General features: G+C 42.5%; 1 protein-coding gene across 5 annotated transcripts in view; it reads left to right on the top strand.

The window, feature by feature from the left end:
- The window catches only part of PAM (peptidylglycine alpha-amidating monooxygenase), a 262,884-nt gene extending 259,186 nt beyond the window's left edge, over positions 1–3,698 (top strand). For all 5 annotated transcript variants that reach the window (XM_075932068.1, XM_075932066.1, XM_075932070.1 and 2 more), the window contains one exon: positions 2,847–3,698. In XM_075932068.1, the coding sequence (XP_075788183.1) occupies positions 2,847–3,028 (182 nt within the window). In that variant the 3' untranslated portion in view covers positions 3,029–3,698. The remainder of the gene's footprint in view (positions 1–2,846) is intronic.
- Positions 3,699–14,120: the final 10,422 nt, after the last annotated feature.

Raw genomic sequence — 14,120 nt, 5'->3', positions numbered from 1 at the left:
CACGGCACAGTGGGCCCAGTGGGGCTGGAGTAGCCCTCTACCCTTAGAGGACCACAAGGTGGGAGGCTGCTCCTGGGTGCCTGTTAACTGTTACCCAGTAAGTATCACCCAGTAAGAGTGATGCTTATTGGGTAACCTGTTCACCAGTTACCTATTCACATCCTTGGTGTGCTCCTTCTTAAGTGGAGTAGTTAGCATTTGTCCTTTATTGAATTACATTGTATTTACTGTATCTCCAGTTTCCCAGGACATTTTGAAGTGTAATTCTGTCCTCCAAAGCATTTGCCACCCCTCCCAGATTGGTATCATCGACAAACTTTATAAGCATACTCTCTATGCCATTATCTAAATCAGTGTTTCCCAAATAGTGCGCCGCAGAACCCTGGGAACCCGATCACTCCTTCTCCCCCGGGCTCCTCCCTCCCCGCCCCCCCAAGCAGGTCTTAGGGGCAGGAGGTCCGGGGAGTTGCCTGGAGCTGCCATTTTCAAGGGGCCGTTGGCTGCTACAATCTTAGGAGCAGGCCGGCTTTTTTTTTTTTCTTGACGGTTTTTCCACCTTTGGGGGTGGGGGGGGCCTCGACTAGTTCCCCCCAGTGGTTTTTTTTGTTAAGTGTTCGTGGCCAAATAAAATTGGGAAACACTAATCTAAATCATTGATGAAGATTTTACATGGAACCATAAAGTGGTTCTCTGCAGAGCCCCACTTGTTGTGCCTTTCCAGCATGACTGTGAACCATTGATTATTACTCTCTGAGAATGGTTATTCAACCAGTTATGCACCCACCTTATAGTAGTCCCATGTCTATGACTTCCCCCTTATCCACAAGGCTTGTTATCAAAGAAAGCAATCAGGTTGGTTTGACATTATTTGTTCTTGATTACTCCATGCTAACTGTTATGTATCATTGTATTATCTTCCAGATGTTTGAAAATGGATTCCTTAATTATTTGCTCCATTATGTTTCTTGATCTGGGGTTTCCTGGGTTGTCCTTATTTCCCTTTTTATACATGGACACTACATTTGCCCTTTTGTAGTCGTCTGAATTCCCATCCATCTTGCATGACTTTTCAGAGATGATAGATAATCTCTCAGATACCTCCTCTGTTAACTTCATATGTATTCTATGATGCATTTCACCAGGTTGGTGACTTGCAGACATCTAACTTTAAGTAATTTTTAACTTGTTATTTTCCAATTTTAATTTCTGAACCTACCTCCTTTTCTCCAGCATTCACTGTGTTAGGCATCACCACCATCCTTCATGAAAACCTAAACAAGTCATTAAGTGTCTCTGCTATTTTAATATCTTTTGTTACTGTTTTTTCCTCTTCATTGAGCAATGGACCTACTCTGTCATTGGTCTTCCTCTTGCTTCTAATATATTTGTAGAATGTTTTTTTTTTTTTTGTTACCCTTTATGTCTCTCGCTAGATTGAGCTCGCCTTCTCTTCTCTAATTTTTCTCCTACATATTGCATCATTCAAGATCTCCTGTAGTCTCTTGCTATACTTCCTGTCTTTTTTATGCAGTAGAATAGTGTGCTCTTGTGCCCTTAATAAAGTCCCTTTGAAAAACAGCCAGCTGTCTTCAATTGTTTTTCCTCTTAGTCTTGCTTCCCATGGCACCTTATGTACCAGTTCCCTGAGTTTGTTAGTCTCCCTTCTTGAAATCCATTATCTTTATTTTGCTGTACTTCTTTCTACTAGGGATGTCCCTGGTTAGCTGTTAAGATCACCCTTGCCAGTTGATGCTTACCGGTTAGCTGTTGGCCTGATATGGGCGGGAGCTGATACAGTCTGGCCATGCCCACTGTGCCATGGGCAGGGAGCCATTCCAGCCCAGCCAAGCCCACCATGCAGTGGGCATGGAGCAACTCACGGCACAATGCATTGGGCCCAGCTAGAACAGCTCCCCGCCCTTCCACAGCACAGCATGATGGCCCTGGCCTGGCCCAAACAGCCACACCTACGGTGGACCCCGCCTGGGTGGAGCAGCCTGCAGTGTGCCCAGCCAGGCTGGAGCAGCTCCCCATCCTCCCAGCCCGCCACAGGATTCCACTTACACGGTTAACCAACTAAATGTTACATTTAGCCAGTTAATTGATTAAATGGGATTTTATATCTCTCCTTAGAATCATGAACTCTATTATTTACCCAACCTGCCACTTTCAAATTCTCAGCCAATCCCTTCCTATTTGTGAGAATCAAATCACAAACAGTCTCCCCTTAGAAGCTTTATTCACCTTCTGAAATAAAAAAGATTGTCTTCAGTACATTCCAAGTACCTCTTGCATCATCTGTGCCTTGCTTTGTGTTACTTTCCCAATACATTTTCTTGATAGTTGCAGTCTCCCATCACCATCAAGTCCTGTACTTTGTGAGTTGTTTAAAAAAAGCCTCCTCCACCTTTTCTTCCTTGTTAGGTGGTCTGCAATAAACCCCCCTACCATGACATCACTCTTGTTTTTTACCCCTTTTATTCTTATCCAAGAGACTCAACAAGTCTGTCTCCTATGTCCATCTCAGTCCAGATGTGTATATTTTTAATATAGAAGGCAAAGCCTCCCCTTTTTTCCCTGCCTGTCCTTCCCGAGCAAGCTATACCCTTATATACCAATATTCCAGTCATGTATATTATCCCACCAAGTCTGAGAGGTACCAACTATGTTGTTGTGTTTATTTACTAGCACTTCAAGTTCTTCCTGCTTATTCCCCATACTTCTTGCATTAGAACACAGACAACTAAGATACAGATTTGATTTTGCCACTCTTTTGGAAAAAAGGTTATTGAAGTGAATAATGATTCAGTAATGGAAAGTTTACCTCTGGTATTTCCTTTCCACAGGAAAAGGTAGTGGAGGCCTTAACCTTGGGAATTTCTTTGCAAGCCGCAAAGGCTACAGTCGGAAAGGGTTTGACCGACTTAGTACTGAAGGGAGTGATCAAGAAAAAGATGAAGATGATGGTACAGACTCAGAAGAAGAGTATTCAGCTCCTCCACCTCCAGCAGTGTCATCTTCATCCTGAAACCAGCCTTTGATTTCTACATTGACCGATTCTACCAAGAATACCAGATTCCTTTTCCCTTTCGCACGTTTAAGATTTTGTGTATTTAATTGTAAACTGTACTAGTCTGCGTGGGGCTGTACACTGGGATTTTTGGTTTTAGTTTGGTTTTAGTTTGGTTTGTTTGCTTTTTTTTAAGTGGAGGAGTGTGTGGAAGTTTCATATCAGTGCCGTTGTCTTTATGTGAACATCTTAATAAAGAAAACAATCCTCTTTTAATGGCAGTACTGATTTAAAATAGTAGTATTTTCTCTTTTTAGTTTTGGGACCTTTTCTGTATTTGTAAATAAGTCCCATGATCTGATTTAGCACAATATTTTCCTCATAACATTTTAGTTGTCAATTTCTTTCTTTCGTGCCTTTCCTGTTCAATATCCTTAAACTATTGCAGTACAGAGAAAATACAGTGCCACAAGAAAACAAAGCTGCTAAATCTTCTTCTATTTTTTTAAATCACTAACATAATATTGCATTGAGAGAGAGAAAAAAAAAAGTCTATTTAATTCTTTTTTTCTTCCTCCTTAGTTGATGTGTTTCTGAAATGTCTTATTTTTAGATAGTATTACTGTTAGAATACTATTTTCAGAGGCTGAATGTAATTTGTGTAATAAAGTGTTCGCAGAGCATTAGCTGTCAGAGTGTACTTTGGAATTTTTGCATATTTGAAGGTTTTTTTGTATACTACTTTTGTAACAACTACACAGACCACTTCATACAGAGAAAAAAGTGCTATTTTGTATGAGTTGGAAGATACTTTGTTATGTAGCAGGTTTAAAGGAAAAAAATCAAGCCTAATAACTTACATTCATGTGTAAAATCAAGCAAACATTTAAAGAAGAATCTTGCCTGTATATAAAAAATGTAGGGTATTTATTTTAATAAAACATGATCAGAGCTAAGAAGAAACCTGTGTCTCAGATTGCATATGCAAAATAATTAGTTTAGGCAACTAATTAGTTTACTTATATAACTGATGCTCTAATTTCTCTAAATTTCCTCTCCCATTCATACAATATAGTGTTCATTTCTGCAATATGACTCACTCTTTTATGCATGCTAAAGACCTGCTAGATAATTATGCTGAATGCATGCGTCATCGAAAGTGACTCATGTGTGTGACGTTGTCATGATTAGTCAGTCTCCTTTGAGGATCAGAGGCATAGATTAATTATTTTATTTAAAATATGCACATGCAGGCGAAGAGTACAGAGCAAAAAATCACTACAGGGGCCTATGAAATAACTGTCATTACATGCACTATAACAGGCTGTAACTAGTGCTTAAGGAGGTTTCTTGGGGACATATTGCTGGAACACAGAGGCTATGTCTAGACTGGCATGATTTTTCACAAATGCTTTTAACGGAAAAGTTTTCCATTAAAAGCATTTGCAGAAAAGAGCATCTAGATTAGCACGGACACTTTTCCCCAAAAAGTGCTTTTGTGGAAAAGCATCCATGCGCTTTTCCGCAAAAAAGCCCCGATCACCATTTTCGCGATTAGGGATTTTTTGCGCAAAACAAATCTGAGCTGTCTACACTGGCCCTTTTGCACAAAAGGACTTTTGCCCGAATGGGAGCAGCATAGTATTTCCACAAGAAGCACTGATTTCAGACAGTAGGAAGTCAGTGTTCTTGCGGAAATTCAAGCGGCCAGTGTAGACAGCTGGCAAGTTTTTCCGCAAAAGCTGCTGCGTTTGCAGAAAAACTTGGCAGTCTAGACACAGCCAGACTGATTCCTCCCTAACCAGATAAGGCCTTTTACCTCTTTTCTGAGACGAAGGACAAAAAACTTAGATTACTCTTCTTAGAAAAAACAAAGGTAATGATAACTCTTCAGGTATAAACTCCCAAAATGCAACAGGTAATCAAGCCATTATAGTGCTGATGCCATAGCTTTGTGTAAGTAGTGGAGTTTTTTCCCCTAACAATGTGACTCTGTCTCATACTTGGGGCTCTGAAGAGTATTTGTATTCTTTTGGGTGAAACATTATTATAGCTGTGCAATTTGCTCCCTCCTTAAATCTGAATATAAGCAAAAACAATGAGAATTCAAGTAGGAAGAAATCTTTAAAAAAAGTACCACATAACCACTGAGGGTACCTAATTAGGTGCATAAATGTTACCTGGCTTGTGATGTAAGAGTTGAACCTCTCTAGTCCGGCACTCTCTGGTCTGGTAACATCTGTGGTCCAGCTTAATTTTAGTTAACTGGATGTGCACTTATCATGCTTGTTGCTAAGTTTCTTGCAGTCCCATAAACTTTGTTTACAGTTGCCAGTGTTTTGTTCTTCTGTTTGCTCTAAATTACCCCTAAATATCTTCTAAGAGCCCAGTAATCAGTAGAAGTGTTGGTAATGCCTCTAAGCGTAAGCATGGTTTTTATGCTCTACCTACTTATTTCCTTTTACCAATACAATAAAAATGTGTAACAACACTAACACTTTGTTTTGAAGAAAGCTTATAAGCCTCGAATAGGCACAGGCTTGTTTAAGGTTTATCAGAACAGTCATACATGATTAAGCAGCATTGCAAATATTGTTCCATTTATTCACCTCAGTGAAATAGAAATAGAGACCCCCTTGCTACAGTACTGACTTCCCATAGTTCAGCAAATTATCTGGTTAAGCACCAGTCATGTCCCAGGGGTGCCAGACTAGATAGGTTCAACCTGTAATAACATTAGTGAACAAGCCATGGTGTGTTCTATTTAATAATGATTGCACCTGAGCACATGCACTTTTACAATGATGCTGGTCTAAGCCTGCCTATTTTTCTGATGTTTAGATTTAGCAATTGTGAGCTCACTGTGGTGCAAGCCTCCCCCCAAATGATTGAGATCAGGCACACTATGGCTCCGCCAGCCAGTCTTGCATTGCTAGCTCTCGATGAAGACACACACACAAAGAGGTGAGTTGCGACAACAGCTGTAGCGCTGCCTAGGGAGACACTGCACTTCCACAGCTTTTCCTACTCAAGGCTGTACTTTAATAACATGGTCTAGCCTTAAATGAGTAGAGATTCAATAAAAGGAACTCTTTCTTTGTCATGGTAAAATGAAATGGAAAAGTCATGCAGGAAAACAGTGAAGTATTTTTTGTACAATTCTGTTTAATAAACCAGCAGACCCTGAATAACCATCTGTTATCTACTAGAAGAAGAATATTAGTTATTTGATGTGAAAGTAAAATTGGCTTATATAGGATGTGCCCTTTTATCTCAGTGACAACAGATGTCCACTAGTTAACAGATACTGCTTTTTTTAGTAATAAGCACTAGAGGAAATGCCAATTTCAAGCCTTCAAAAATCATGAGACTGACCATATGGTGTAATTAAAAAATGGTCTTGTGGATTCACTTTTTCAGAGCTTTTATCAGCCACTGTAAGGGTGACACATAATTAAAAAGCTCAAAAATCTCATATAATCAAATGGCTCTCTGAGCTGGGGCTTTATGAAAAATACCAAATATTTTGAGAGTTGGGAACACTAAATAGAGAAAGGTGTTGTCTGAAGAACTGCAATGATCCTCTCCCATTAGGGAATGCTGCCATAAACTTCACATAAGGCAGGGTAGAAGCCAGCTATTTGTCCCTTACTCGTGTTGGGAAGAGCTCAGAGAAGTGGACCCTCTGACTAAAGGTGGTGCACAATGAGCAAACCAGGAGGCACTTGTAGGTTTCTGGTAGAAGAGCCGACAGACCGACCAGCATGAGTCTGAAATGTGCACCCTGACCTAACCACTACTAAGTCACCTGAAGGTTTCTCAAACAAAATTACCATCCCAGTTAAGCAGCTGTCTTTTCTATCAAGTATCATTAGGTGTAAATTGGTTCCCTAGGAGGCATCTTGATTAAGAAGAGTTTTCCAATTAAGCAGTGCAGTGTAGTAGTTAATGAGGATTTATAGATCAATGCAGCAAATTGCAACAGTTTCTTGCTCTCCACTAAGCCAGATTTATTTGCATCCTTTAGAGAACTTTGTTTAGTTCCCTAGTACGGTTCCTGGCACTTTTGCCAGGGACATAAACTCATGAGGGATGGGTAGAGTTGTTAGGTACATGACATGAGGAGCCTGCAAATTTCTGTTGCCTTAACCCTGAAATTCAAATGTATAAGAAGTGTTGTATTAATAACAGTTTGTTTACCCTAATGTGCTAGCAACATTTCAACATAAAATGCCTTGGGTACAAAAACTAGGTAAGGTTAGTGCTGGATTAAATCAAACATTCAGAGACACAGTGACATTGTTCTTTTAAATGTGCTTTTCTTATTGAAAGAATGTCCTATGACTTACTGCACAATTGTTCTGGTCTCCTGTGTGCGTAGTGGATGACTCATATCACAGGAAAAAGGAGAGAGGCTGCTTTTTCTGAATCTAGACATGGGATGCCTAAATCATCTTTGCCTCACTTGTCAAAGTCTGGCTCTTCACTTCAGGGTGGTTGCACTCCTGTGACAGATGCTACAAATAAAAGCATGTGTCATATAGGGATGTAATAGTGTAGTCAATTAACTGATAAGCAAAAGCTTATAGTTAATGCTATAGACTTCATGCATTCCCTGTCTCCCACCAGTAAATATTTTAGCAGGCTGGCAGGCAGGGCTGCTGCCACCCCTATCAGAGGCAGCAGCACAGAATAACAGGCAGCCAGTCCTCAAGGGAGCTGGTTTTTAAACTGGCTCCCCTTGCAAATCATCTGCCTGTCACCCTGCACTGCTTCCTCTGAATTTGAGGCAGCAGCGTGGAGTGACAGGGGGTTCCTTGGGAGTGAGGCTGGAGCACACTGGATGATGGCCCCACCCCCAGGGACTATAGAATAGTTGAGTAACCAATAAGAATTCATGAGGTTACTCAACTATTCAATTTAACATCTCTAGTGTGAAATGCCTGTGTTGTTTAGAACATGTTTGCTGTTTAAAATAGCAACATATAGCTCGCACAGCACAGTTTTAACATGCCATCATTTTATTTTTATATTGAACACTCTAATTCTATAATGAATACAGATAACGTCTCAGTTCATCATGAATTATCATAAAGCATTCTCTAAAATATTCAACACCTGCATGCATGAGCTGCTCAAGACTGTTCTGTGATACAGTCCCACTATTGTTCTTGTGTAACTCGGAGATTCATCTGCCAATTCAACATATGGAATGTCCAAGAGGAATTCACTATCATAGAGGAAGGGTTTGCATTCTGCAGAGATCTGTGCTATTTGGCCCTGAAAAACCTGCAACTCAACTCCTTTTTTCTTTTGAAGTTTGCTGTCAGAGAACTTAACCAACCTAGATGACTTGTTTGAAGAGTTGTACAATGAAGAAAACAATAGGTGAGAACAAGGTGAAATTATTGGTACATAGATTTTAAGGAATGCACATACCTCTTAAATGTCCCCCACTTTAATTACATTCCACAGAGCTTTGGTATTCACTCACCTTTATTCTTAATACCAGAAACAAAACAGCATGAAACAGGTTCTAGAAAGAGCCATCTAATTAAAATAATCCCATGACATTTTAAGTTTGCTGCTTGAATAGGTCATGCTCCTCACTTGGGTCCTACATGTAAAATGTAGAAAGTTCAGAGGGCTTCATAACACATCTTTTATTTATACAACCATTGTAACTAAGACATATATGGATAGCAATGTGGTTTCAAGTGTGCATTTTAAAAATACATGTGCACTGTGCTGAGGAAATAGCCAAATATACATGGGCTGCATCTAGACTGGCAAGTTTTTCCGCAAAAGCATCCGCTTTTGCGGAAATACTTGCCAGCTGTCTATCCTTGCTGCTTGAATTTCCGCAAGAACACTGACGATCTCATGTAAGATTGTCAGTGTTCTTGCGGAAATACTATGCTGCTCCTGTTTGGGCAAAAGCCCTCTTGCACAAATGCTTTTGCGCAAGAGGGCCAATGTAAACAACGTGGTATTGTTTTGCGCAAAAAAGCCCCAATAATGAAAATGGTGATCTGGGCTTTCTTGCGTAAAACCGCGTCTAGATTGGCACGGACGCTTTTCCGCAAAAAGTGCTTTTGTGCAAAAGCATCCATGCCAATCTAGACGCTCTTTTCCACAAATGCTTTTAACAGAAAAACTTTTCCATTAAAAGCATTTGCAGAAAATCATGCCAGTCTAGATGTAAAATGGTGTTTGGTTCAATGTTAAGTCATCGTGTGTATTGCATAAACCAATTGCTACATAATTTTCAGGTTGCTTTATATTGTATCTTCTATGTATGGTGGAATGGGTTCCTCAAAACTAAGCTTTCTGGGTACTGAAATGTCCCGTTTCAGTTTCCACCCTAGTGTTTTTCAGAACCTGTCTTGTACAGTGTTCATAAACCCTTTCAACTGCCCATTTGAAGGAGCCATATTCTGGATGAGCGAATGAATATCAGCAATCTGCATCCTTGTGCACCAACAACACACTATCTTTTCCCCACATGAGGACTCCCACTGAATCTGCCTGGGCTCTCTGAGTCCTTGACTTAGCCCTCTCCAGCATCAAATCCACTGGAGCTATGGATTTGGGAAGGACTGGGAGATGAGGGGCACCCTTTTTTCTTTCTCGTTTCTGCATGCTCATCTCTTCAGATACCCATCAGAACCATTCCCTACGTGTTCTCAGCCTCCTCCCCACCCCCTCCCGGGCCCCCTATAATGTGTACCCTGGTTTTTCATTTTGGAAAGCTGCATTGGTGTAGCATTCTACAGAGCACACAGTTACAGCTATCAGAGAAATTTGGTGATGTCTGAATGCTCAAACTGCATTTTCAGTGACGGGAAGATTTGTTTTATGTTCTGAGATTAAGTCGCCAGATGCTGAACTGGCTTTTTTTATTTTATTTTATTTTTTTTTGTGGTGATTGACTTGTAGATTATGGCATAAAACCAAAGAAAAATTAAACTCCCTCCATTTCTTGTCAAAAATATGGTTTGGATGGGAATTGTGCAAATGGTTTCTTTCTTTGTTTACCCACTTGTTTCTAATGGTTACTATTCTTTTCATCCAGATCTATTGATTTAAGGAGTTCCTTGCTTTGCAATGGAGTTTTTATTTAAAGTATTGCAGGGAGTGACTGCCACCTGGTGGCAAAGTCTGTACGAAAGCAGAACAACCACATTTTTCATACACACACAATTTTCAAAATTACAAAAAAGGTGTGTTAGGGTTGCAAAGTCAAACACTCAGAGGTAGGCAATGCCAGAATGATGGTTGACTTTAAATTCAGCACTTTAGTGTCTGCATTATGATACAGTCAATCCTGACTTGATCAAGTACTATTCTTTCTCACAGGGCTTCTCATTCGTGTTTTATACATGAGGAACTGAAGACTCCAGCGATTATGGCAAAATTGTCAAAAGTGTCTATTAATTTTGGACACTTGAAAAGCTGAGGCCTCTAGCATTGTGTGGTACTTTTTATGTTCAAAGCACATTTCCAACTGAGTTGCAGTGGTTTTGTGAGAGCTAAGCATTGCTGCAAATCAGATCCTCAGGCCATCAAGTCAGGCACCCAGAAAAGAAGATACACCCACTTCATGACCACCTGAGGAGAGCTTTGTGTAAATGGTTTGTCCAGTATTACATAAGCCCTTTGTAGCAGAGACATAGGTAGAATCCTGTTCCCCAGGGCAGCATTCAACTAAATTAACCATGAGACCTTTCTTTGTCTTCCTGCAACCCTCTCCCTCATTCCCTGCACATCTGGAGGTGCAGCTTGCCATTGGTTCTGACAGAAGTCAGTGCTGCTGCCACCCATGCCTGCTCTGCCTGTGGAAGACCATCTGCCTGCTGGACTGCTGACCTGACGGCCTCCACTTACCCCTCGTTGCAGCAGAGAATCTTTCACCTGCTTGTAGATGCAGGTATGACTTGCTCGCTCCCCCACCTCAATTTGTACTGAACCAGTGGGCTGCCTTCTCCTATTTGCCCACTAGCCCTGCTTAGAATCGCCAACACCTGGACTGGCCATGAGGCTCCTGGAATCAGGCTCAATCTCCTGAAAGCCACTGAAGTAAAATTGGGAGATTTTAGGCCTCTAAAAGTTCAGTGGTACAGTAGAGCTCAACAGGCTCCTACTGGCATGGTTCCTAGAACTGACTGGCATGTGTGGCCGGTGGGGGTGGGACCTGAGGGCACAGGCAGCATGCAGATTTTCCTGGCTGTGCCTTCATCCAGGGACTACAGGAACTACTAGCTGCTTCTGAGAGTCACCAAAGGTAAGTGCTCACCCCTAGTCTGCACTCCTCACCCCCTCCCACTCCCCAGCCCTGAGACTCTTTCCACACCTCAATTCCCACCCAGAACCCACACCCCAAACTCCTGCCCCCAAACCTCCCCCCACACCCAGACCCCCACCTCTAGCCCTGAATTCTCTCCAGCACGCTAACTCCTTCTCTGAGGCTGCCCCCTTCCATCTTCCCCAGCCCTGATGCCCTCCTGCACCCAAACTCCCTCTGAGCGCCTGCGCTCCTCACCCTCCCAACCCCTGACCCAAGGCTCAGCCTGGAAACCCCTCCCACATTCCAAACCTCTCTACTTCTCCCCCCATCCTGCGCCGCCTCCTGCACAACATCCCCCTGTCCCAGCCTGGTGAACGTGAGTAAGGGTGGGAGAGAGCAAGTGAGGAGGGAGAGGGGATGGAATGAGTTGGAGGCAGAGCTTTGGGGGAGGGTGTTTGGTTTGTGTGATTAGATGGTCCCTTGTGGTTTGTAACCCTTCATGCTTTGAATGGCCCCATTCTTGCAGTTTGCTGCTTCCCCTCTCCCCCACATAGTTTGCTAACTGCCTCACCACTTGGCTGCTTGTTACTTGCTTTCTCCTGTTTATTACCTGTCTCTCCTATCCTGACCACCACTCTCTTTACTATCTGCTACCTGCCCCACCGAGCAAGCCCCTCTCATGGCCGGTACTCCCCTTCACAGCCCAGTTCCACCTTTTTGTTGTTTGTTCTCTGTTTCTTCTGCCTCACCCAGCCCCACTTGCCCCATGTATCTGGGCTTCCCCTGTACCATTTTGTTTTAGCTCCTTTTCACTGGACCCACTCATCCTTAAAGCTGCTACTAACCCAGTGCCCCACCTTGCTTTATTTCATTAACCCCTTCCACAGCACTGGCTGCTACTGCAGTAGCCCACCATTGTCTGTGGTCCCCCATATTCTCCCCAATCCTCCCAGCAGCCGTGGGGGAGCTCACTCCTCAATTCCCAGAGTGTACACCCAAATGGCCATGACCCTGCCTATCACCCCATCACAATATGCCACAGCCCCTCTTCCTGCTTCTGTCTTCACCTCCTCAACCACCAGCAGCAGCCAGGTCTCTTTCCCCATCCTGAGGGGAGGAATATCATCTATTGCCTCCTGATGGCCACCTTGTGCCACATCAAAACTTGTGTGGATGTTGGCATGGGTGGTGAGTCCCTTAGCCATTGTAGTAGCCTCCTAGACATATGGGAAGACATATGAGGCTGCTGTGCACATGGAGCCACTGCTTTACAGCATGGTACAGGGCACAAGTAAGCCTGCCATGGCTCTGCTGCTCCATCCCTGGTTGCTTGCATCTGTGCAGGAGATGGTGGAAAAAGGCATCTTGGTGGGAGGCTTTGGAGGGTTTGTGATGCCACGCACAAAGCCTCATAGGAGCCGACAGCATCCCTGGGGCTCTGGGCAAGGTCGGGGGAGGCGGCGCTGCACTCCTTGGAAGGGGCAGGACCTTGGATGGAAGGGGCAGAGCTGGGTAGCAAGCTCTCTACGCGGCCTGGATCATGGAATTTCCCTTCTCCCCGCCCCCCCCTCCTCCACCCTTCATAGTGGCAGCAGTGGACAGGAGCCCTGGGCTGTTCTCAATGGCCAAGCCCCAGGATAACTGCTCAGCCAACTGGGCATTTTCAGCCAGCTGGGCCAGGGCTACTCTCTGCCCCTTAGTGTGGGGTAGATACGCCCCCCGCCACAGTGTGTAATAAAATATTAAAAAGTCACATAGGAAAAAGCGAGAACAGAAGGGTGAATATTTCCACCAAGAATAATAGACAAAGCTAATTGTTCATACCTCCAGATGGAGGTATTTGTATATTAGATTCCCTCCTGAGTCACTCTTTCCCCTTGATGGAAATTTCCTTCTGACATTGTTTATTGTTCTGTTTAGAAATGTCTAAAAGACATTATCTTTTAAAAAAATTCTTCCTTGGCCCAGAAGTTCTTTTAATATGCTATGTAGCAACAGTATCTCTATTTCTCTGGAGACATGGTTAAATTCTTCCCAATCATTTTTGGCCTTATAATTTAAAACCATTCCTGCTATCAGAGTCCTATACTATAATAGCATTTTCTTAGACTGGATTTTGAGCAAAATATAGAAGTGCACTCAACTTGAGCCAGTAGATTGTGATGGTTGCTAATGTGCTGCCTTCCTCTGTTACCAGGGCCTGCTGAGCTTCTGGAGTTATCATCTTATTTTTAGCTAGTCCAATAATTGCCTGCACCAGCTCCCAAAAGAGAAAAATGCCATATGCCATTACCTATTTTTGAAATACCAGGAGAAGCTACTATGATAAGTTTATTATGCTAGATCATTAAAATAAGTGTATGTGTCACAAAAGGTCATGGATCTTGGCTATAAGTAAAAAATAAAGAATTAATCAGTCCTGAAGGATGACATTTCCAAAAGCTGCCTATTATGAAGAGCTCACCATGATGCATCACAACCTCCTCCACTGTGGAGTATTAAGTCTATTGCAATAAGCTAACTATCCATATATTATCTGTACTTAGTAAACAGTTTAGCATGGTATATTTATTACCACTCTGTAGCAGGAGATATGAAAAAAGTCAAGAAGTCATTATTCTAATACTGGGTCCCTTTTTTAAACACACACCTAGGCTATGTCTACACTGTTGGCTTTTCCCTGCAGAGAGTATGCTAATGAAATGCTCATTAGCAACTTCTCATGCTTCATTTGCATAATCTCTGCCTGAGGCTTTTTGTGAAAGAGGTTTTTGCACAAAAACTAGCAGTGTAGACGGGTCCGTTTTGCGCAAAAAAACCCTT

Source organism: Pelodiscus sinensis, chromosome 6, assembly GCF_049634645.1.
Source record: "Pelodiscus sinensis isolate JC-2024 chromosome 6, ASM4963464v1, whole genome shotgun sequence".
NCBI classification, from domain to species: domain Eukaryota; kingdom Metazoa; phylum Chordata; order Testudines; family Trionychidae; genus Pelodiscus; species Pelodiscus sinensis.
Note: the sequence above shows the minus strand (reverse complement) of the source record. Positions and strands in the feature narration are given on the sequence as shown.